The following is a 25,372-nucleotide window of genomic DNA, read 5'->3' on the forward strand; positions in this document are numbered from 1 at the left end:
GCTTCGGGCCCCAAATCCATCTGTCTCATACCCCGCCGCCCATAATCTTTTAAAAAAACCAGAATGTCAGTTTGTTGAGGCCATTGTTGCCTACGGGGCGTTACGTGAAAAATCCGCCTCAATGCTGACATCTTACAGAAAACGAAATGATGGCTTTACGCATCTGGAACGGAAGCAACTGGTGATGATCAGATATAATCATTGTATGCTTTTCCTTCATTTATCACTAAAATGGACTGTAAGAAACATATAGTATAGAATTTCTTATCACCAAGACCCCAGATCACATCGCAAAAAAAAACACCCTTTAAACTTCACAGTAGGACGCGATATAAGAACAGGCGAGTGAATTATTATGTAGCGTAATAACGGGGCAGTCTTGCCATATGCACTTTAATGTTTGATAACATATCCCACTACCAATGCATTTGTTCTCCGTCCCTGCTCTCCGCGCGTCCCCCCCCCACACCAACAGCTCTTGGCATTGCAGGAGATGCATTTGGCCAGCTGCACACAAGCAATCATACTCGCCGCTCGAGCAAGAGCTCCAGACCCACCCGGTACGTACCGATTTCAATGGGAACGCTTCCGTCAATGATCGGCATCGATGCACATAGCCGGGGCTCCTCGTTAGTAAATAACCCCCTTAGTTTAATAAATAAAAATTGCAAAAAAAACTGCATTTCTTAACAGAATATGCCAGTATTACGACTGATGGTTTAAACCGTAAGAGCATACACAATGAAAAGGATAGACAACACTTTTAATATTTTTCTTATATATTCTCAATTTAACACATTTAAATAGGTGAGTGATTAAGTACAGGAATACTTGGGCAGAAGAATTTCATGGAAGAGGTACATAGTACCAAAACAGCTATACACAGCCTCCTTTTGTATATAACCACAAAATACATAGGGTAGTTTAACAATTGCAGCTGGGTTACATTATATACGGAATCAGTCTTTGTTCCAACCGCGGGAAACCATTTTAGAACATTACATAAAGTGATTTTTGGAAAAGAAAACGAGAAAAAAAAATGATATATAAAAACATAGAAACAAGAACCAAACTCCAAGTGGTCTCAACGAGAGAGTTCGTCCATTGCTGCAGCTAGAACAGCATAAAGGAGTGTCGCATCGGTCATCTTCCATCCGAAATCATGCGCTGATGGGAGTCCCGGGCGCTATTGTGAGCCAAGCACATATAAAAAGGTTCACGGGGCCAAACATTCAGGGTCCAAACACGGTGGCAAAACAAAGATGAAGCCATTATGTGAAACAGAACTGTTTAAAGACGCGTTGAATTGTGGTGTTGCAGTAATTCACCAAGATAGATGGATATGTTTCAGAATGACATCATCGCTGGTACGAACTGCAGCTTTAAATGCCTTCCAGGGACGCAGACCTCTTCCAGTACGTTTACGGCGGAATATTTACAGTATTTCTCATACAAAGTTCAGAATGCCTTCAATGGGAATGCTTTTCTGGCATGTAAGCCTGTTCAAAAGCAGTAAAGCTGTGTGCTTCTTCTACACCGAGACCCCTATAACAGAGACAATCTACTTTATTACCCTCTGTTTGCATGTTTCTTGTTATAGGCAGCCAATATGCTAGTATTTTAGTAAGTGTTTGTCTGCATATCAGAAATGGCCGTGCAGCCTGAGATTAAATCCAGTTATTTTAACTTAAAAAAGGGGAGGGTGGGCACCATACGCTCCCTGATGTCTTTGCACCGGAAATCACTCGCATTTGTCACTTATTTTCATTATTTTCAGTTACTTTTTACAGCGAACGTCCGACAGAATATTCTTCTTTTTTTCATGGACTTGCTCAGATGAGCGCAGGTGGTTTTCGGTGTCAGTTCTGCGCTTTTATGGTGTCCTGGGGACAGACTTAGAGCACAAGCCATCAGGCATTTAAACCAATCTGCACTGCCTGAACCAGGCCTTTAGGAACAAACATGTCATAAAAAACATAAGAAATTAAAAGATCAAGCTATTGATCCCTTTGCTGATTAACTCCATCAGTTACACTAACTATATCAGATCCGTCTAAAATCTAGCATATCATAATCAAAAGCAACTAAACTAATGTGGCCAGTAAGTCTCGTGTACAATGGTAGCCGAGAAAACAAAATCAATGAATAGAGAACACCGGGTAAGCAAGATAATTCCTGACTGTAAAAAGCATTTTTTGGTGGAATACTATGTTTAAAGGGTCTGAGAATGCCAGCATGCATTAAGAGGATACACACGGGGGAAAAGGCTACAAAATTCCCTGATCTATAGTTCTAGAATACAGACAATTCTTTGGGGAGAAGAGGCTAAGAGTGTTCTAGGTAGTTATTACAAAATAAATGTGAAATATTACATTTTTTTTTAATCAATGATCTCAATCCTTTCTAAAATTCTACCTGCTCAACGGAAATGTTTCGATGAAAACAAAAAAAAACTACAGGCAATAATATACATTTCTGTTTAAGAATGAGAAATCGTTTTCCGTTCTGAGTGTCTGAGGAGCGTGCAACATTCTAATAGGGCACTCGCCTCTGGCACTCGAATGGTTAAGGATTACTCCACACGCACTCATTGTGAAACAGAAAGGCTATTACACTCACTCTAAATATCTAGAGCTTCTGATCTTCCAGACTTGTATCTCTGCAATGACATTTTTTTTTGCTTCTTTTGGAATTCGCTGACCCGGCGCAGCTTTAAATACTTCATGTATTCAGGACCTTCATAAAAACAGCTGCTTTGTGCACGTCCGTCCAGTATAAGATGTATACCAGACATGGACAACAAGTTCACTACTGTTTATGATCTCTTTCCCAGTCTCCAGAGAGCGGTAACTCGGCTGCAATATTGAACCTGTTCTTTGTTTACTCCTTACTGCACGGCGGCATTAAGGCCACATCCACAAGCAAGTTAAAATGTTCAATGTCAAAGCAGGTAAATCCTTAATGTTCAGCCCGGCATCCCTGATATCATATCTGAAAAAGAGAAAAGTAAATATGAAAAGAAATTCATTTTTCGGAGTGGCTGTAGACATGGCAGAGCCAAAAAACCTTGAAGATACTACAAAGGTGTAGGTGTACTTGTATAGGAGGGGAGATATATAAGGGGTTGTGGAGTTGTTATGGGCTCTGTAGGTCAGGAGTTTGAATTTGACTCTGAAGGGTTTGGGGAGTCAGTGGAGTGATTGGCACAGAAAAGCGTCAGGCGAGGAACGGTGACAGAAAGATTAATCTCGCTGCGGGGTTGAGGACAGATTGGATCAGTGAAAGGCGGGAGAGACCACAATGTACTTGCAAGGTGGACCCCATGAAAGTTAGAGGGACCACACAGCTATCGTATGCATTAAAGTTCATTTGATGGCTGAAGTATCCCTTTAAAGGACAGAGAAAAGCAATATTACTCTAGTGGAAGGCTCTTGAAGGCTTGTCAAATTGTTGCCCAAATTGTTCCTCTGATCTGTGAGAAATGGTTTTTGGTAAATGTATTATCTCTATAAAAAAGCCTACCTTGTTAGATTGCTGTGGAGGTGTTTGCCATTGTGCCTGTTGCATCACATCGTTGACAATCATCTTTGCTATCTTCCACGCCATTTCTTCTTGAGCCTAAACAAAACAAAAAACTCTTAATAAAAAATATGAATGTGACAGACTTTGGCCTCTAGTTCACTTTCTTTAAAAGTTCCCAAACAATGCTATTCTCACTGAAACATTCCAAGATTTAACAAAGTATATCACTCAAGATGCATTAAAAATGGGGGTCTTTGATGGGCAAAGCTGCTTAATGCAGTCATACTCTACCGAGCTCTACATCTCAAACACAGCCACGAGCACAAACACGTGTGGCCACCTTCACAGACGTTCACTCACAGTCAACCCACAGAATAAAGATAAAGGACAATCTACCCCAATAAACAGCCTCCCCTACGAAAGAAAAAGAACCTGATGTAGGATCTCCCTCTGCTTTCTGTGATTCACGTCAGTTTAGTCTGCTTCAAGCAGCCAGTCACTGGCAAAAAAGCAATCCCACTGAAATGAACAGGCGTGGGGGGGTTTTGAATGTGTGGGAGAGGGGTCTCAGTGAGTATCTGCGCATGAGTTTGATGGAAAGCATCGCCTGCAACGCAAGCAGCTAGGGGACAAGAAAGAGCATGTGTACAGATATATATAGGTTTTCCGAAGAAATTGGTTTATGCATTTGCAACCAACAAAAGGCAAGAAGGTGAAAATAAGCTGGATAGGATGGCTACGGCGGACTTTAAGCATACTACGCCCGCAATGCCACGGCTATAGCGCACCTTTAAGCATACTACGCCCACAATGCCACGGCTATAGCGCACCTTTAAGCATACTACGCACACAATGCCACGGCCGGCTGCATCCCAGGAGAGGGACCCAAGGAAGTAAAGCTAATTAAGGGAGTAAATGTGTAATAGTATTTCAGGGTATGCCGTTTGGTTTAAATTACCGTGTGCATTAGGTTGGCTGAGAGTGCTATATGTGTTTTGGTCTACATCAGCGTGTGGCCATACCAGTGGTTGCCAGAAGAAAAAAAACCTCTGTCACAATTATTAAAAATCAGATTTGAATTTTAACCAGTTAAGCATTTGTTGTACAATAAACTTACCTCATCTGAGTTTCCCTGGACCCATTTTTTCATTGCTTGTGAGAACATGGAGCCTATAAAATAACGACAATGAGCTTTTAAAGTTATTAAAACCGACCGCAGCAATCAATGGAAGTGCAAGTAATCGCAGGAAATTATTTGTGTGCATGAGATGTCTATGTTTTTAACCCATGTGTCATCGCAGAACAAGCAATGCTCAGATTATAAATTATAGAACAGAGAAATTGTTCACATTTGAAAAAATAACCATTCACCTTTGGATTTTTTAACATCCGGTTCTGGCTCGGCCTCTCGCATGAACTGACCCAGATCACTGACCGTCCCAAACGTCATTTTCCTATTCATGAATCGAAACAAGAAACAAGAAATGCTTGAAACAGCCAATACACAATTCAATACACCTTTTCATCTGGCACATCAAATAAAATAATCATTTTTGCTATGCATGGTCATTGAGGCACAAGGAAAAACAAAGAAAACATAGAATTGTTAATGTTCCAGTATAGAAGGGTAGTTACTACTTTAAAACAATGAAGTATATATAAACATATATATATATATATATATATATATATATATATATATATATATATATATATATATATAAATGAGTCTGTACTTAACCCAAACCAGTGTTTATATTTTATCACTACCAAAAATGAATATGTAAAATGTATCCACAATATACCATACACAATGAAGATGAAACAAAGCAGTTATTTTTGTACTCCATCTTTTCCATTTAACCCATTATGAAATGAATAGAAGTAATAAATTACAATCAGTACAAGGGCTACATTAAATCAGCCGTTTTCACAGGAATTTCTGAATACCTGCAAGAACCCACAAACTGACGGAAAGGAGGCTTTTATTTAAATAGTGGTCCTCTCCTGGTGAGCTGGGCAAGCTCACCCACCTCTAAGAATGTCAGGGTTGATGCTTTGTGATAAGACGCTACCTGTACTTACCCAGCATATGTTCTCTGATAAAGAGATTCGGGGTCCAGACTTGCAGCATCCACAATTATTGCTTCATCGAAGTTTTTCAGAATTTTTACATTGCTTTTTTTGATACTAGGCTGAATGGACAAAGACAATAAAATATGTTGGCAATTGAAATAACAACGGTAAAGCTACCACTGTAAGTTGATTTTCTCTACTATAAGCATACTAAGAGTCCCTGCTAGTACCCAGATATCCAGGTTGGTTCCACTAGAGGTTATGGAAATTAGACATCTCATCTCAGTAACAAACACCTCGCAATGTATGCAGTTCTATGGCTTATGGAGGGTAAGGGATACAAAAATGCTCATTTGTCAGGTTTCCTTTTCTAAAATCTAGTTACTATACACTTGCAACATTTCATTAAAATCACATAGACAGTCAGTGTGACGGCAAACATGTCAAGACTGCAAGAATTTCTATATGGTAACACCCTTCTTGCGGTGCTGGAATAGGAGACGGGTAGGTTAAGGTCTCTGAAAGTGACAGATACCCCAATATAGGACCTGTACAGTCCATACTGGGGGGCTGTCATGGTTATCAGCAGACACAGAGATGGGAGAGAAAAGAGGTTAACATAAAGTCTCCTCCTCTCCAAAAAGAATCTAAAAGAAATTAAAAACAGAAATAAAGGTCCTTGTAGGGACAGGACACTCCCCAAGGGGAGCTTTAGTAACGCTGCTCTACCTCTGATAGGGATTACACACTGGGGTTTATTCACTAAAGTTAGAACTGGCAGGAGGCTTGTGGTTTCAATTTCCTCACTTCATAATTGAATTATGAAGGCCCAACACTTGCATGATTGTCCAGCAGGAAGGGCTGAGCTGGCCCTGTATTATGTAAAATTAAAGATTTGTTATTGACTTAACTAAACATTATACAGGGTCAGACAAGCTGTTTCTGCTGCAGTAACTCCCTGGGGTTGGCCCTTTGTAACTACGCATTCTGTCATGAAGGAGGTAACCCGGTACACAAAATGAGATGAGTGATGGTGGGTCAGTACCTGAGAGCTGGAGTGATCAGCAGCACCTGTGTAGGGCTCATGGTTGGGAGTGCTGTGGTTTCCAGTACCAGGGTTCCCTGCGCCACTCCAGCTATAGTCATCCCCTCGCACCGAGTGAATAAGATCATTCAAGTACTTGTAGTATAGATTGCTAGAGAGGAATCCAGGTAAGTATACCTGTAAAACACCAATAAAAAAGTGTAACAACAATCAAGGAAAAAAACAACACAGAAAGTCCATGCTCAGTTGCCTGCAATTAAGGTAATATTCTGCTTATCTTACAGTTTTGACTATGGTCATCCATTTCCTAATAAAATTAAATTTTAGAGCAGCAAGAAAAACCAAGTGAACCCACTGGAATTACCTCGTTTCCAGCATTAATTATCCAGAAAATACGATCTACATCAGAAGTATAAAGATACACAATGCGCTTAAGCTAATAACAGCAAACAATGATAATATGTTATTAAAGCACTGGTGGAAAAAGTCAATGAACCCTTGGAATAACCAGCAGTAAATTCAAACAAACGCTTCTGGTAGCTGCGGATCAGACCTGCGCAGCATTCACGAGGCATTTTAGACCATTCTTCCTTACAGAACTGCTTAATCTCAGCCATATTCCTAGGATGTCTGGTGTGAATGGCGCTCTTGAGGTCATTCCACAGCATCTCTAATGGTTAAGGTCTGGGTTCTGACTGGGGCCACTCCAAAATGGGGATTAACTTTTTTTTTTGAGAGAGATTTACTTTGATGTTTATGGTCATTGTCCTGCTGCAGGAAAACTTCTACTGAACTTCAGCTGCAACCACCCTGACATTATCCTATATGACACCTTGATAAACTTGGGAATTCATTGTCCCCTCATTGGTGGCAATCTGTCCCTGATCCAGCAAAGCAGCCCTAAATCATGACGCTCTCTCCACCGTACTTCATCATTCGGAGAATGTTTTCATGTGGGTATGTGGTGCTATTTTTACACCATGCTGCGTGTTCTTCTTTAGTTTTATCAGTCTACTAAACATTTTCCCAGTAGTGTTGTGGAGTGTCAAGGCCCTTTGGCAAACTTCAGGCAAACAGCGATGTTAAATTTGAGAGCAGCTGCTTCCTGCCATGGACTCTATGACTGTTCAATGTTTTGCATATGGTAGGTAGGCTTATGAACAGAGATGTTAGCCAGTTCCAATGTTATCTTTAAGCCTTTAGCTCTTACTCTAGGGTTCTTTTTTACTTCATTGAGCATTCTCCATTGTGGCCTGGAGTCATCTTGGTTGGGTGCCCACATCGAGGGAGAGTAGCCAAAGTACTAAATTTTCTCCATTTAGAAACAATTTGTCTTACTGTGGACTGATGAATATGTAAATTCTTTGAGATTACTTTGCAACCCTTTACAACATTATGCAAATAATCCTTGATTGCATTTCTTGTGAGATTTCTTTTTTGGGAGGTGCTTCTTGACAATAGCAAACTTAACATGTTTGAGTGTTTTTTGTCATGTCAAGGTAGCTCTAAAACACACACCAATTCCGCTTCATTTATTGGACTCCAGGTTTGCTAAGTGATTAGCCTAGGGGTTCACAAACTTTTTCTAACCCACACTGTGAAGGTTTGAATGATGTATTTGATATGGAAAACAATACGATATTGTGAGTGTTATTAGTGAAAACTGATTGAGTTTGTTCATTATTGTAACTTAGATGAAGATCATATATTGAAGACACATTTATACATAAATGCTGATAATTCCAAAAGGTTTACTTATTTATTATTTCCACTCTATATGTCTACATGTATGTATATACAGTCCAGGTGCTCTATAATACAAAGGTGTATGTGTGTGTACACACAGAGACGTACAGTGTTATTGCTTGGTTTGCAATTAGTTGCATGTTTACCATTTGCTTCTGAAATGTAATCTGTTTACGCTTGCAAAGCTGATTTTGGAAGATTTACTTTTCATATTTCTGCGTAAGTGGATATTAGGCACTTGTAGAAGGTGAAATCACAATAGGTTAGTTGTAATGAACACTTTTCCAATTAGCTGTGGTGTTTTTAAAAGGTTTGTAAGAGAAAGGAGAGGGAGCTCAGAACTGCTAATTTCTTTTCTTCTCTTTTGTTCATAAGTCATACAATTAATCATTTCTGATCCATTTAGCCATTTGTCATAAAGTGAACATGCAGAACTAATATTTTCTACCAGTTAAAGTCTCCTCTCTATTTTGCAGTATTTTTTAGCAATGAATCTTTAAGAATGGTTATTGAAATGAAAATATGTTGATTATTCAACATGCAGAAATGGAAACTAACCCCCAGATATTTGAATTGTGTTTAATAACTACTGTGGCCGCACAAGGCAGCGCGTTTGTAGTTGATTAGAGTGCATCAGATGTATGAAGCATCAAAAGGAGTCACAATATAGGAGAAAGGGGAATGATTTGCTCAATGAGAAAAAAATATAAAGCCCAGGATTTACATGCTGAATATTCATCTCATTAACCAGGCTAAAGGTCATAAAAAGTCTACAAAATCATCCCTGCCAACGTGTCACAATCACACCTTCTCCATTGTAGTCCAGGCTTGACGTAAAGGAGTGGTGAAGCAGTTTGGAAGGGGGCCGCCTTCCCTGCAGATATTTGACTCTATTTCCAGCCTCACGGCGTCATCAAACCCCAGAGGGTGTGTTGCTTGTAGAGAAAAATACCTAAATATGGAAAAATGAACAAAAGAATACAGCAGATATTGTTTTTAAACAAGTCAAATAAAGAGAACCCTTTAAAGTAACAGAAAACCCATCACTCATTTCACACACGCATATTAGAACTTAAGGTTTTTTTTGTTTGTTTTTAAAGCGCAAATGTCTTCATGTGAAAAGACATTTTCCAGAACAAATAAAGGTAAAAACACTCAATGATCCTGGCTTTACTGCTAATATTTGGTTACCTACATAGATTCTTTCTACCTAACTAAATGACCATTGTTTTTTTTTCTTTTTTCAAAGGTCATTATAACTTTTTCACATTTGAAGTAATTTAAGATTGTTATAACAGCTCACTTGTCATATAGAATCATTGCATCATTCTGCGCCTCCTGTCCATCGTACTGTCCATTTTTGGCTGCGAGCTGAGCCTGGAAGTTGTCAGCCGCCAACCAGAACTGCAATATATTTACTGCATCTTCCTTCTCCATATACTGCAAGGGAAATAAAGTCAACCATTAAAAGGAGCTTCGGGAAACATGAGGGATTGTACACACTTATTTCATATCTATGTGTAAAACTACGCCTATTAAAAGAGACAGTCTCATGTCCCCGACACCCTCACAATAACAAAGTGCATATTAAAGTACTTCGTTTTGGTAAAATCAAAAGTGTGAATTGTGAGTAGGATCCCAAAGATCCTGGACATGATTCCTAAACATACTGTTCCTGCACTTCTGATATATATAACGGCTGTGTCTTTTCAGCATTATTGGGTGGTCTACATATGCTAATACACTTATCAGGCTGATGGTCCAGTGCTCAAATGTGGCTCTCAAAAGATTTGCGTATTTCACCTAGGAAGCTCAAGCTATTACATCATTAATAACTAAGCAGCCTATTAAGGTTATCCTTTAATTCTCGGCATCCGGCAACATATGCACCACGTAAAACGGGACAGTCAACTCAGTAACGTGTTCTGTGTAGGTGTAAGAATCAATCATCTGGAATTTGCCAGTTGCCCGTTTAAGGTATCAAAAGCATACAGATGGAGAGCCACCATATGAACATTTTACATTTTCTAGCTAACAGTTTTCAAAAACCCTTAAGTTCTACAGACCCGCACATGAAATTGCATTATACTTTCTCCGATTGTTTCCCTTATAGTTTTTCATGACACTTCTATAGCACTAATGCTCAGATAACATGTAAAGAACCAAGAAACACAGAATTTGACCGCAAAGAAGAACGATTTGGCCATCTAGTCTGCTAAGTTCCCCTGATGTAAGGACTCCAAACTTGATTAGTCCTGGTTTAAATTCCATCACTGTATTATCCTCTACCACATCTGATAACAAGCTTTTCCATTCATCTACCATAATCTAGGTAAAGTAAAACTGTCTTACATTACATCTAAACATCTGACCCTCTGGTTTTACACTAAGGCCTCTTGTTCTAACATTTCTCCTCACATTTTATTTATCAACATACCCGAAGCTGCAAATTTAATTAGAATCATTTTCAGAAGGGACTATCTTACCTCGGAAAAGTAGAACAATGCAGATTCACAGAAAAGGATATCGGACAGGTAAACTATTCCACTGGTCAGCACTTCAATCTGGTATTTACAGAAATGATGACTTCGCAAAAATTCAGAAAAGTGCCTTCACAGAAAGAAAAGCAAAAAGAACGGAACAGATTAAATAAAAAAAAGGGACGCTGTGCCCAAATAAACCAAAAATATATTTAAAAAAGCTCTTATCTATTATATTAAACTGTGAGAAGTCTCAAGTAGATTGCTAGAGAATTACGCTTTATCTGGTTTATTAAAAAGGTTTGTGGTGCTAATTGTATGAAAGAATTCTAAATAAGTTTGAACCTGACAGATACACTACTGATTTTAGGTTATTTTAACCCAGAGCTCGACATACCCCAGGCACTAGGTCACCAAGGTGACAAGGAATTGCTCTCTGGTGCCTACGGAGTTTTTTTTTTTTTTTTTTTTTTTTTATAGGACAAGGGAGAGAACTAGCCAGGGCCGCCATCAAGGAATCCCGGGCCCCCACGTTTGGCTAAAGCGTCGCAGTAAAGTGGGTGCCGCGAGGTGCCCAGCAGTGTCACACAAGGTGCATTACATGACCCAGCAGTGGTAGAGAGGCAGAGCCAGTGGAGACAAGGTAAAAGAGGGAGGAGGAATAGTGTGTGTATGCTGTAGGGTCAGAGTCAGTGTGTATGTGTGTATAGTGTTAGAGTCAGCGTGTGTATATTGTTAGAGTGTGCGTATTTGTGTGTGTATAGAGTTGGTTTGTGTAGATGTATAGCGTTAGTGTGTGTTTGTATATGTTGGCCGCCATCAAGGAATCCCGGGCCCCCACGTTTGGCTAAAGTGTTGCAGTAAAGTGGGTGCCGCGAGGTGCCCAGCAGTGTCACACAAGGTGCATTACATGACCCAGCAGTGGTAGAGAGGCAGAGCCAGTGGAGACAAGGTAAAAGAGGGAGGAGGAATAGTGTGTGTATGCTGTAGGGTCAGAGTCAGTGTGTATGTGTGTATAGTGTTAGAGTCAGCGTGTGTATATTGTTAGAGTGTGCGTATTTGTGTGTATAGAGTTGGTTTGTGTAGATGTATAGCGTTATTGTGTGTTTGTATATGTTGGTTAATGTGTCTTTATTTTATATTAACAGGAAATATGAAATAAAAACCAAATTTGTCATCCCCTGTCTTAACCCAATTATCACTGCAAATTAAAGATGATCGTCTTAATATCTCAAATGCATGTTGCAAATGAGGAAATACATACTCTTGCTCCATGGCATTGAATACAATGGACTGCGCTGTAAGGAAGCAATTCGGGTCCACTTGACCATCTTCACCACAGATCTTAGCTGGAAAAGATTACATGTATTTTTATTCCATCTAGTTGATTATTTTTTTCTATATATAGTTCACATTACATTACTATCAAGGTCTTCAAGAGATGGTTACAGTAACTATTAACTGGATTGGTGCACATTACGCAGTGGCGGAGGGTAATGATGATCTTCACTCGCCGTTTTACTCCAGTACATCAGCCATCAATTAAATATAAATATACATTTTTTATGCTGTATTTTCTAAGCAGAAGAGTCATGTATAGATACTTCAGGGCTATAATACTGATTCCCAGATAAAGATAGGATTTTACAGAATGACATTAACCACAAAAAAAAACACACAAGAGAAAGGGTTAAACAGTGCTGTTCCATTACATTAAAACATACCAATAAGCTTCAACTGCACAGTAAGATTGTAGACAACGCACACAACTAAACTAGGTCAGATTATTTCCAGCAGCCTGCCTTTCGCAAAGCCACATCTTGCATTTCCCAGACAGAACATCTTTAAAATATTTTTCCCAAGTTTCCAAATTTATCCAGGAAAGGAACAAAAATCCAAATGGTGGGTCAATGGAGACAAAAAACCATTCAGCAAACACAATAAGACACATTTATGCCAACATGGAACACATGCATGGGGGGTTTATTCACTGAAGTTGGAGGTTGTAATTGAGTTGAACATTTCTCCTAGATATTACTATGCATTATGAAGGGCAGCCCCAATGTGCTTCTGCGACAGGAGAGGGATGAGCTAGCCCTGCATAATTCACAGTTCAATCAGTGAGAAGATTTTAAAAATCTCCCACTTAAACATCGCTGGAGTTTTCTTTGATGATGCGCAGTGACATCACGGGACTGAAATGCTGAATACTCGCTTTTAGTGAATAGACCCTTCTGTGAGAGATGTTAGACACACTAACTGAAGGGTACTTGCAGCACTTACTAAAACCCCTATAACATTCAGACAGGCCTCTAACTGCTAGGGGTGTGTGGAAACTCTCATGTTTGCATATAAATTGGATATGTCCTCCTTTGACCAATTAAAGCTGAAAAACTGGGACCGCTGGGTGGACGCCACGTTTACATATTATTTTGTCCATCCTTTTTTAAAGGATGGGATAGCACACAGAAAGGCAAAACGCTGAAACTTATCCGTGAACTCAATGTAACACGTTTGAAGATTTTAATCCTATTCTTAAGGGAAATTAATGCGACAAATTAGTGACCAAAATTTTTTACATCCCACCTAGGAAACTGAAAAAAGGATTTTTAAGATGCGTGACTCAAAAGTACCGCAAGTCCTTCTCCCCAGTCCTGATTTTACTTTAATTTTGCCAACATTTTAAAGGGAGCAATGAAGTAAGAAACAAGAATGCGAATACACTTACCAACAATCTCACTTCTGATTTCTTCACTGATTGGTATGGGTTTAGCAGCATCCGGAGAAATGTATTTGGTGAACGTGTTAACGGCATCTCTTTCTATACCTAAGAACACGACGATGACAGAAATTAATAGAAATCCAGAAGTAGTTCCAGATGGATTTGGTTTCCCCAAGGTAAAAGTGATAGATGCCCAATTAACCCTTTCCTAATTGAAAAAGGAACATTTGGACTCAAAGTGTGATGTTCTAAACACACGAGTAAAACGCATATATTGATATTTTAATATATGCCTGAGGAAACAAATTTAAGTTCATGAAGGGTAAAGATCCCGCAGCTCACACAGCATGAACACGAAACAGCATATACTAATAATCAATAAAAGTCCATAAAGTTGGGGTAAAGCCATACAAAACAGATGTTTTATACATTCCATTTCATGCCTGGCTCTTAAGAGGTTAAAACCCTGTAAACATTAAAGTGTTTTATATAACGCTAGCGATATAGCTGGCTTGCTGGCGATTCTAGCCTTTGCCATGTTGTCGACCTGTTGTCGACCTGGCGTAGGTATTCTCCAAGTAGCTTCTTAAGTCTCTTTCGTTATGAGCAGCGTCCAGGACCGGTTCATTTAGACTTAGGACAAAGCCCCGGGCACCAGATCGCCATGGCAACTGAAAATCACTACCTGGCGCTTAGAAGGTTAATGGGGCCTTTAGGGTTAATTTAATGCTGAGGACTGAAGGTTAATTTAATTATTTGATAAGGTTCACTTAAGGTGCAGTTAGAGGTAAAGGGGAATCTAAATCCTGGGGGCAGTGAAGATTATTAATATATTTATTTATAAATGTATTGTGTCAGTGTGCTGTCTGCAAATCTATGAGGGCACTATGGGATATCTGGGGGGTATAAGGCATATCTGGGAAGGAAGGAGTGGCATATCTGGGGGTATAAGGCATACTGGGGTATAACACATATCAGGGGGCACAGTGGCATATCAGGGGGCATATAGGGTATATAAGGCATATGTGGGGAGGGCAGTGTGGCATGTCTGGGAGGCAGTGTGGGAAGCTTGGGCTCAAATATACCTGTGCATAACTGGGGGGGGGCAGGTCAAGAAATAAAAAATGGAAATGCATTTTTCTCAAAGTTTTTTTTATTCTGCTGTTTGTTTTTAACATAAACATATTATATTACCGTATGAAGCGCTGGGGGGTATAGTACTGCATGCAGTGCTGGGGGGTATAGTACTGCATGCAGCGCTGGGGGGGTATAGTACTGCATGCAGTGCTGGGGGGTATAGTACTGCATGCAGCGCTGGGGGGGTATAGTACTGCATGCAGCGCTGGGGGGGTATAGTACTGCATGCAGCGCTGGGGGGGTATAGTACTGCATGCAGCGCTGGGGGGGTATATTAAATATCTGGTTATTTAATCTTTCAAGGACAGCAGTATAAAATGAATATTTGGGCTATATTGAAAGTTAGGGAAGGTGGGGGTCAATTTAGGGGGAGTTATGGTTAATGGGGTGTTTCGGGTTAATTTAGGGGCAGTTATGGTTAATGGGGTCTTTACGGCTAATTTAATGCTGAGGACTGAGGGTTAATTTAATTAATTTAATAGGGTTCACTTAATTTGCAGTTAGAGGTAAAGGGGGGGGCAAACTAAGGGGAATCTAAATCCTGGGGGCAGTGAAGATTAACCCAGTATTTAATTTATAAAAGTATTGTGTCAGTGTGCTGTGAACGAGTCTGTGAATCTATCAGGCCACTTTGGCATATCTGGTAAGGACGGAGTGGCATAACTGGGGTATAAGGCATACTGGGGTATAAAGCATACCAGGGGGCACAGTGGCATATCTAGGGTATAAAGCATATCAGTGGGTATAAGGCATATAGGGTATATAAGGCATATGTGGGGAGGGCTGAGTGGCATATCCGGGAGGCAGTGTGGGAAGTCTGGGCTCAGATGTGCATAACTGGGGTGGCAGGTTGGAAAATAAAAACAAGAAATCCATTTTTATCAAAGTTTTCTGCCGTTTGTTTTTAACATCCTGTTTGTTTTTTAAATAATTTTAAATAAATGAAAAATTTACATTTATTTTTGTATCCGATTAATCGAAAAAATAATCGGCCAACTAATCGATTATGAAAATAATCGTTAGTTGCAGCCCTAATATGTTCTACTTCACGGTCTAAAAAAAGTTATACAATTTTGAAGTACAACATTGCATTTGAACCCCTCTTTATTGTATCTCTCAGTCGGACTGGGATTGGCAGAGGAACCGCACTGTGAACAGCCAGCGAGCCGCGGCCAGGACAGCAGAGCATGACAAAGCTGTCAGGGGCCGGAGAGGGCAATTAGCTGCAAAGTTTGGGCAAAGTCCATCCCAGACTCCTGCCCTACTGATTACATGAGGGCATATCAGATGGGACATTCAATGAGTTAATTCTGCCAGTTTGTTAACCCACTATGTGCTAAGCTGATTAAAACCTAATTTTATTGGCCCCGTGGCAGAACGGAAGATTCATTTCTGTGTGATCTGAGGTTTTTTTCTGTGAAATCCTGATTTTTGATGTCTGCTCATTCACCAATAAAATGCCAGGCACCGGAGGGGTTAATTCCCCCAAAGTACTTTTTAGGATGTGTCAATATATTTAACCCTGTGAATACTGTCCCCAACTATTCTGTTTGGCTCAGGAGACAATACCTGATGTGTCATTATTAATTTATAATGAATGTGATCACACATGCAATATTTTCCAGAACAAGCAGTTAAGGATATTAATATAAGACACACTGCCGTTAATTTGGGAGTCCTGATGGATATTATATTTGTTTTAACGTTTTCCCCTTATATCAGTTAACGGTTAAGCTTTAAATAAAATAAAAAAAAATCTTGACCTCTAACTTACAAGAAGGGTCCCATAAAATCCTAAAAATATACTCCACAACATAATGAAAGTAATCATCTCAAGGTTATTTCTACAGCGAATAGATCATTTGGGGTTTATTTGCTAAATGAAGAGATGCGTATTCGGTTCCCTCACTTCATTATTCATTATGAAAGGCCTACCCTGGCAAGGTTCTCCGGTGTCAAGGGATAAACTGGTCCTGCAAAATGTGTAAATTTGTGAGGAGAATGAAGAAAGCTCGCTGATTTAACTGTACATTGCCCAGGGCCAAGCAAGCGCTTCCTGCACCAGAAGCTCAGCAGAGTTGGCCCTTCATAATGTGTAGAGTTGAAACTACAACTCTCGTCAACTCTCCTTTAGTGAAGAGATCCCTTAACTCCACGTTAAAGAATCCCACAACTAAGAGCATAATAATACTGCTTACTAAGGTGGCTTTTAGCCATAAGTGAGGTACAGCCAATGGCACCGCTTACATACCGTATTGGCTCGAATATAGGCCGCACTTTTTTCCCCCACTTTAAGTCTCTAAAGTGGGGGTGCGGCCTATATTCGGGGTCTAGCGCCCGACGCCCGGGACATGCAGTCATGCAGGCAGCGGGGTTAGGATACAGATCCCCCGCAGCGGTGCAGGGGACCTGCATCCTACTCCCCGATACGCTCAGACAGCCTCCCCTGCCAGCACTTCCCACGGGGGGGGGGTGCCGACACGGGAGGTTGTCTAAGCGTTTTACCTCTGCCCCCCCCCGGACTTACCGGAGCAGACTCCCGGGTGTCTTGCGGGGCCGGCGGGGGTCATCTACGCAATACGCGTATACAACATCCAGTGCCGGCACCGGAAGTTGTATACGCGTATTACGTAGATGCCCCCCGCCGGCCCCGCAAGACACCCGGGAGTCTGCTCCGGTAAGTCGGGGGGGGCAGAGGAGGACAGTGGCAGCATATCTCGGGTAGGGAGGACAGTGGCAGCATATCTCGGGGGGGCAGAGTGGCAGCATGTTTTTTTGGTGCTTTTTTAAAGAAAAAAAAACTTTTTCTTTAAAAAAGCACCAAACTTTTAGGGTGTGGCCTATATACGGGGGCGGCCTATATCCGAGCCAATACCGTATATTGTTACCCTATGTATAGTTAGTGCATATATCCCAACAAGTTATCTTTCATTTTAAACATCTAGCTATGCTGATGAACATCACGTTACCCAGCGTTATTTGAAGGTTTACATTCTTATCCACAAACACTGCCCACATGACCGGCACGTAAACATCGTGCAAGCAGTATGCGGCCCTTACATAATCTCTCCATAGGTCAAGTTACACTTTTTAAAAACTAAACAGGTAACTTACCCTTCATTAACTTCTTAGACATATCCGCACCTCCTTCGTGTGTAGGGCTGCTCCTGTCTGGGGCATTATACACGGAAGACTGCTCTGAGGAGGACAAAGTTTGTTCTGAGCACAGTTCCAGCTGAATGCCAGGAGAACTGCTTATCTTGTGTTGAGTCGGCAAATGGTTTGAAGCACTGCTTTGCTTTGGACCCGGATGAAATCCTTTTAATCTGGATGTATGATGTGGCATTTTAGACAAATTCTGGGCCTGTTGATCAGTGAGTGTTGTGGTCAACAAGTCTGGTTGCTTTGGAGATGACAATACTGGTTCTGCCAAAGAGCTGTGCTTTACTGTATTTAAACTATACGCTCTTATACGTGACCAAGCAGTCGTGTTAAAACTTTTAGCCTCTAGCCAGAATTTCACCAAATGTTCCATCCTTCTGAGCTCCATAAATTGGATAAAATACGGGAGAGCCAAATGGTCTTGTAGCACCTGCTCCAGCGTCTTTGAAAGACTTGACTTTGTGTCCTGGGCTTCATAATTCAAACAAGACCGGCCTACGACCAAGAAAATAATGACATAATTACAGGGGCTCAGAACTGTAGGAATATAATATCCTAAGAATCAGTTACGCATTATGCATTGTACAGCGCTGCAGAATGTGATGGTGCTTTATAAATCAATCAATAATAATACCGCAGGTCATTAGGATTCAAATTCACAACAGACTAAAACATCCCCTTACCCAGGTCACCAAAATGCGTAGCTTCCATGTGGGTTGGCTGCTTTTTGAGTGCAGCGGTCCTACTGCTAGAGTAGGAATCCATGTTGGCCGAAATGGCATTGATGGCCACATGGCTTGGACCAGCAGCCTCCAGTAATGCATTGTTTTTAGGACTCCTTGACGGGGAAGGTACTGCTACTGGGGCTTGTTCTGTTGATAGAAATGCAGACTAATTAGCAGAAGTACATTGTACAAACTTGGAGAACACTGGAGTACCGTACACAGGCTGACCTGTTCAACCATCTCTCAGTCTTTATGCTTTTTTTTTTTTTTTTTTTTTTAAATACTTACTATATATCATAAGCCAATATGATGTGTTTTGCATGTAATATTAGTTCAACAGTACTCTAAGATTTTTCTTTGCGTTTCCAAAATAAAGTGCAATAACAGATCATTAATCTTCAAAATAAATGTATAATGCAATGGGAGACTCCGCTTACTTTAAGCTTGTTAATTTCTCAGTCTCAAAAGACATTTCTAGCAACAATCCCCTTAACAAAAGGGGCAAGTAAAATTAGGTAACGTGGCTGTGACCAAGAGGAATACCAGTAGAAATAAGTTAAATAGGTGTCAGGATATATATATAGAAAGAGATATATATAGATATATATATTTTAATTTAAATTTAATTTCTGTTTACTTGAATAGGAAGAAGCTTTGTGGTTTTATTATCTCGCCCTCCCTTCCTTAATATTCACTAGCATACAGCTGACTTCACATAGTCTCAACAAAGCAGTTCTAAATTCACAGAAACTGTCTGTTGGGCTCCGGAAAGAACATTTAGACATTATGGGAAGAGACAGAAACATATTGGTAGATGTTGGTAGTCTTAAAAATTCTTGTAATCTTCAACCACAGCAACGTTTAGAGAATTACCAGGAAGAACACCCTGTTTATTGTGAGATTAGGAGAACTTGGTTACCTTTAAATGGTTTCCCATCTGATTTATCTTGGTCTTTTCCTTTACCTGCAATATACAGATACACATATATTAATAAATATGAGGTTAACAGGCTGGGTGCTGCTCTTATGGGAAGAGGTCCGATCCTAACTGAGGTGCCAGGAGATGTTAATGTATGACATCACTAGTATAAGCTTTTCAGCAGAGGCTCAATGTTCTAGACTAACACTCTGACTTCTTATCATACTGCCAGTGATAAACAATAGAACGACCCAGTCGGACAGTATAATAAAGAACTATTTAGAAACAGACTTCGTTAGCATTGCCATAAAGAATCAGCCCCGTGTGAGGTTTGAGCAGGGAAAGTCATCCCACTAAAATATCACATAACTGACAATGGCAGCCTCCAGGTCTACTAACAACAAAGGTTTATTGGAACAAAAAGAGATAAACAGGTTTTTGTCAATGCAGACACACATTACTGTAGACAGCACAGTATTTTATGATCAAGAATTTTTTTTTTTTTACATTTTAAAGGTCAACCTTGGCAACCTTGGCAATGCACCAGCATAATGCACGTCTACTCCATGTCTGGCTCCTACCTCTCATCTTAACAGCCTCCTTTGCTCCACAACATTACCGCCTTCACACCCTTCCTTCTCCATCTCCTATACTCCATCATAACTACACAATTAATTAGTTTTGTCCGTTAATCGTAATATGCTAAACATAAATCTGGACTTGTCGCAGTTGTCTGGAAAACAATAAACTCTGGTTGTGTTCGTATAAAATTATTTAACAACAGAGCAATATACATATATGTGCATAATGTGGAAGCTACGTATTAATATAATGCTCTACCAGGACAACATACATGCATGCAACATAATTAAAGGGTTTGGAAATACTTAATGCCAGCATTTCAATGCCATTCTTGCGGCCAAAGAACATGGTGAGAAGCACACAACCATATACTGTCCTAGCTATCTCGTTTATACCCCGTTGCTTTGTACAGGGCTGCGGATCTCGTGGAAGCTTTAGAAATAATAATTCTCAGAGCAGCCTGAGGGAATGCGTCCAGAGAACACTACACAGTTTTTTTTGCAAACACATGAGCCGTATCACCCAGGCCAGGTCCTAAGCCTATAAGCCCCTATCTCGGCTCACACGGTTGTTTGGCAGTTTAGCTAATAGGGAATTTCTCCCCAGAATTGGCGTTAAATAAATCCAAAAAGGAAAAAGCAAAAACATGTTATTAACTAGATTCCAATCTCACATAAATAAGTGCATCTAAAAGGCATCAATGATATCTCAACTAGGATTTCAATAATACAGACTTGGACCATACCAAGCGGATGATCTGATGTAGGTAGAGAGCAAACATGTGTGCTCCAGGATTTGATAAAAAAAAAAAATGCTGTTTCCTTTTAAGCAAGTGGTTTTTTTTTATATATAGTTTTAATAAAATATTGTATATAACCATGAAAGCCGATGCCCTCTTTTTGGAACATTCATCTTACAAATACCACCCATACCTCCCATGTGGCAACACTTCCCCCTTTTTGGACTCCCATCTGTTTATCCTGCTTCCCTGCTCTTGTCTATATATCAATCAAGTTGTGTAAATAAGATAAAAAGTATTATTCATCTAAATTACTTCCCGTTACAAAAATTAACAGGCCACAAATCCACATAGAACCCTGCCTCTCTAGCCATGCTTCCAACAACCGATGACCCAACCATTTCATTTAAGAAAAAACGGCCATCATTCTGCTGTGTCTTTTATGATCATTTGGTGCATTTTATTTTGTTTCAGTGGAAAGATAGATGGGCTGATTATTTGCTATGCAGTATGCAGCATCAGGGTTTCATTCTTTACTCAGAATGACTGATTGAATATACCATGCCTTTATGCTGAAATTATACAGCCCATGAAACCTTTGCATGGCCCACTAACTTTCTCCCAGCGTCATCACATAAGTTCTTTAAGACAAGCTCTTTTTTTTGTTTTAGGGGTTTTTGTTAAAAAATAAAATGTTACTCTTCTGCACGGCTCTCTACATTTCCACAGAGGAAGAGATCACAGCACACCAGAAAAATGTTAAGCTTCTTAGGAGGTCACAGCAAAGGACTTCTTTTACACTCAAGCACATCCTGCGCAGGAGAGGACTGCAAGACACCAGGAAACGAGAGCGTCAGAGAGCAAACATTCCTGTAAAACATGTCCTATTTTCCCGTTTCTTGGTTTTTAAAAGTGAAATTGCTATTTGCTTCACAGACACCTGTATTGTATTCATATAATAGGACTATTAGTAATTTGTAGTTACTAAAACATAGATGCCTGCATTTTCAAGTGGCACTTTTGTTTCTGAGGTGTAGATGGCGGCATTGATAGGGCGGCATGGCTTAGGCAAGACTATTAAAGTAGTCTGGAAACGGATAGACAACTGGCTTTAAAGAATGTCTAAAATTAATAATGTGTTTTAAACAAAGATCTTTTAACCTGACTTTATTTTGCAAAACAACAGCCCAACCAATGGAGCTGCTTCTGCAAGAAGGGTCTTTTCTGGCAACTTTTGACACAAAAGAGATTTAATTCTGCGTGCAGAGAACTGCATCGCTAAAAGATCCTGCAGACAACAGGTAGCACCTGCATGCGCGAGACCAGGGTGCTGCCTTAAGCAGTATATATGGAAAGGCATTGTACAGCGCTGCAGAATAGGATGGCGCTATATAAAACAATAAGTAATAATAATAAAAGCAAAAGGAAGCTTCAGTAGAACCACAAAATCCCAATAGATGCATGACTTTTATTAAAATAGTAAAACCCGCTATAGAGCTGCTGAAGGTCACATGCAATTGTGCTCACACTTTCCCCGCATGTCGCAATTAACTATGCTGTATAGTATTAGCTGTTATGTCCACTAAGTACCCTCTCTGTCCCCGGCTGTCACATCCAGGGCTCGCCTGCTTTCCCCAACTGTCACATCCAGGGCTTGCCCGCTTTCCCCGGCTGTCACATCCAGGGCTTGCCCGCTTTCCCCGGCTGTCACATCCACGGCTTGCCCGCTTTCCCCGGCCTTCACATCCAGGGCTTGCCCGCTTGCCTTGGCCGTCACATCCAGGGCTTGCCCGCTTGCCTTGGCCGTCACATGCAGGGCTTGCCCGCTTGCCTTGGCCGTCACATGCAGGGCTTGCCCGCTTGCCTTGGCCGTCACATGCAGGGCTTGCCCGCTTGCCTTGGCCGTCACATGCAGGGCTTGCCCGCTTGCCTTGGCCGTCACATCCAGGGCTTGCCCGCTTGCCTTGGCCGTCACATCCAGGGCTTGCCTGTTTTCCCCGGCTGTCACATCCAGGGCTTGCCTGTTTTCCCCGGCTGTCACATCCAGGGCTTGCCTGTTTTCCCCGCTTGCCTTGGCTGTCACGCATTCCCTTCTTTTTTTATCAACCCCCCCACATTCATGTCTCACACAATTGTAATATTCTTTATTATTGACTCCCTCCTTTCTTAGCTGTCACCATCCCCAATAGCTGCTCTTTTCAGAATCTGTTAACTTCCTGGCCTGTCAGGCACCCCTCATTACGTGTCACACCGACCCAGCTATTGTTTCCTTATTGTTACAAAATGAATCTCTTTCATGCATTCAGCTCCAAGCATGCCGAGACACTCCCCTCCACATCGTGACCGCTGTGAGGCCTCCCCATCCCGTGTCACCGAGACTTCACGGCTGATTTACCTTTCCTGCGGAAGAATGACATGGTGCCAGCTGCTGCCGGGATTAGCCGGTATTCTTAGTGCATACTCGGCGCCCCGGCTCCCTTCCTCCGAGGCGCGGGACGCCGGGGACACCTGGTCCTGGGCTCTGAAAGTAAAGAGAAACCCGGCAGCTCTCTCATGAATGAGACTTCCTCCATCCGCAAGTACAGCCCCTGCCGTATTGTCAACAGCGTAGCCTTCCGGGGACCGCAAAGGAAGCAGGGACATGACGTCAGTACCAGGGAGGCTGTGGCCGCCATCTTTCTTAAGGGCAGTGTAGTCATTTCTGCATATAATACCCTAAATTATACTTCCTATGCCAGCGGAATGTGGTGATGTGTAAACGACACTAATGGAAAAGCCTCTACGTACCTGATCTAAAGGGAATATTTCCAGGCTTGTGTTTTCATCCTTCCATTTTTTTGTACAGGTTATGCGTTACGGCAGAGAAACCCGGCTAAAATTGTTTAGCTTCATCTCCTGATTACGGAAACACCCCACATCCTTAGTTTTTTTTTTTCTTTCTTTCTTTCTATGTAGTGGCAACTGAGCTTTATATAGCCATATAGTGTGATGCAAACCCCAATACTTACTCCTCAGATCAGTGAATGATATTCGCTGAGTATGCGCGGAATTCTTCTATTGTTTTATGTTAGTGTGTGTGCAGGCATGTTATTACTGTGTGTGTCTGGGTATGATATTGTCTATATGTGTCTCTCTGGGTATGATAGCATGCATGTGTGTGAATGTATGGGCCTTGTTGTGTTAGTGTGAGTGTCTGTGTGTGTATTAGTGCTGATTGTCTGGTTGTGTTAGTGTCAGGGTGTGTGTTAATGTATGGGTCTGGTTGTGTTAGTGTGAATGTCTGGGTGTGTGTATTAGTGCTGATTGGTTGTGTTAGTGTGAATGTCTGGGTGTGTGTATTAGTGGTGATTGTCAGGTTGTGTTAGTGTGAGTGCCTGGGTGTGTGTGCTTTAGTAAAAAGATTGTGAGGAGAACCGGTGTGCCCCAAAAATAGTGTGTGGTAAATAAGAAAATCTCTTAAAAATACTTCCCTTTTGTTTTCTCACAGCTGCCTCCTTAAAAACAACTCTCTCCAGGTGTTGTAAAGTATAGGTTCAATTTCAATAGGGGGCGCTCATGTAAGAAAAACAAACGAAACAACAATAGTGTAGACTGTTCAGACGATACGGTGTTAATTATATTGCGTTGGTTGCACTCACAATAGTGCTGAAGATTTGTGTCTGTTTCTCATTCCCCTCCATAGCAGCTCGTGAACAAGGTAGTAAATGGTTGCACTCACGGGATCCAATGCACATAAAATTATGTGCAAGGTGCACTCAGGGAGGGGGGTAGGGGAAGACCACGGTGTCCAGGATCTCTTCTCCAAATGTCGTGGAATTTCAGGTCCAATCCCCCGAACGCTGTGATACAGTGTGGCAACTTCTTCCAGCCAGGGAGCGGGAAAACCACCCCCAGAGAATAAACAACTGCTGCTTATATTTAAAAATATATATTTATTATGGGAATATGCCTTTAAAAAGTATTTGATCGCTTCTTCCACTCTTTTTACGTGTGTTAATTCGTTGTATTTTCTTCCATATACGCTAGATGGCGGTGTAACGTTGTTTCCCAGAACATGAGGACGTGTTGTACGCACATGTACACTAGGTGGCGCTGTTACGTGAGGACGTATTGAAGGCTGGATGTGCGTACTGCCGTCATTCTGTTTATACGCGTTCCCATAGAAACGGCTCCTCTTTCTCCGTAGGGCTGTCTCTTTTCTTGGTGTTGCATCGGCTCCTAGTGTCCTGCTGTGCTGTGAAGTGCAGATGGTAAGTAATGACATTTGAAGACGGATTAACATGAACGCTAAGGATGTAAACGTTTAAGGATGTGATTGCATGAATGAGAAAACATTAAACGTGGATATATGAACTATAACTAAACATACTATGGGTTTTGTTTATACATAAATGTCTATATGAATCCACAGAAAAGAGAGCAATAAGGGTGGAAAAGTGCCAAACAATAATACAAAATACGAAATATTGAAATTGTGTATAGTAAAAAGTAATATTGAAGAACCTATGAATGAATAA

The 25,372-nt window shown here is 40.9% G+C and overlaps 1 protein-coding gene across 1 annotated transcript; it reads right to left on the bottom strand.

Moving 5' to 3' along the window:
• Positions 1 to 744: 744 nt before the first annotated feature.
• AKAP10 (A-kinase anchoring protein 10) lies at positions 745 to 23,457 on the bottom strand. The gene is made up of 15 exons (XM_053456971.1): positions 23,251 to 23,457; positions 19,535 to 19,579; positions 18,574 to 18,762; positions 17,843 to 18,385; positions 13,598 to 13,696; positions 12,134 to 12,218; positions 10,876 to 10,999; positions 9,693 to 9,829; positions 9,197 to 9,341; positions 6,644 to 6,820; positions 5,608 to 5,717; positions 4,894 to 4,976; positions 4,640 to 4,692; positions 3,523 to 3,618; positions 745 to 2,991 (listed from the first exon to the last, which is right to left on the bottom strand). Exons 1-15 carry the CDS (start codon positions 23,270 to 23,272, stop codon positions 2,986 to 2,988), a joined length of 1,914 nt encoding a protein of 637 aa, XP_053312946.1. The 5' UTR covers positions 23,273 to 23,457; the 3' UTR covers positions 745 to 2,985.
• Positions 23,458 to 25,372: the final 1,915 nt, after the last annotated feature.

Source organism: Spea bombifrons, chromosome 2, assembly GCF_027358695.1.
Source record: "Spea bombifrons isolate aSpeBom1 chromosome 2, aSpeBom1.2.pri, whole genome shotgun sequence".
NCBI classification, from domain to species: Eukaryota; Metazoa; Chordata; class Amphibia; order Anura; family Pelobatidae; genus Spea; species Spea bombifrons.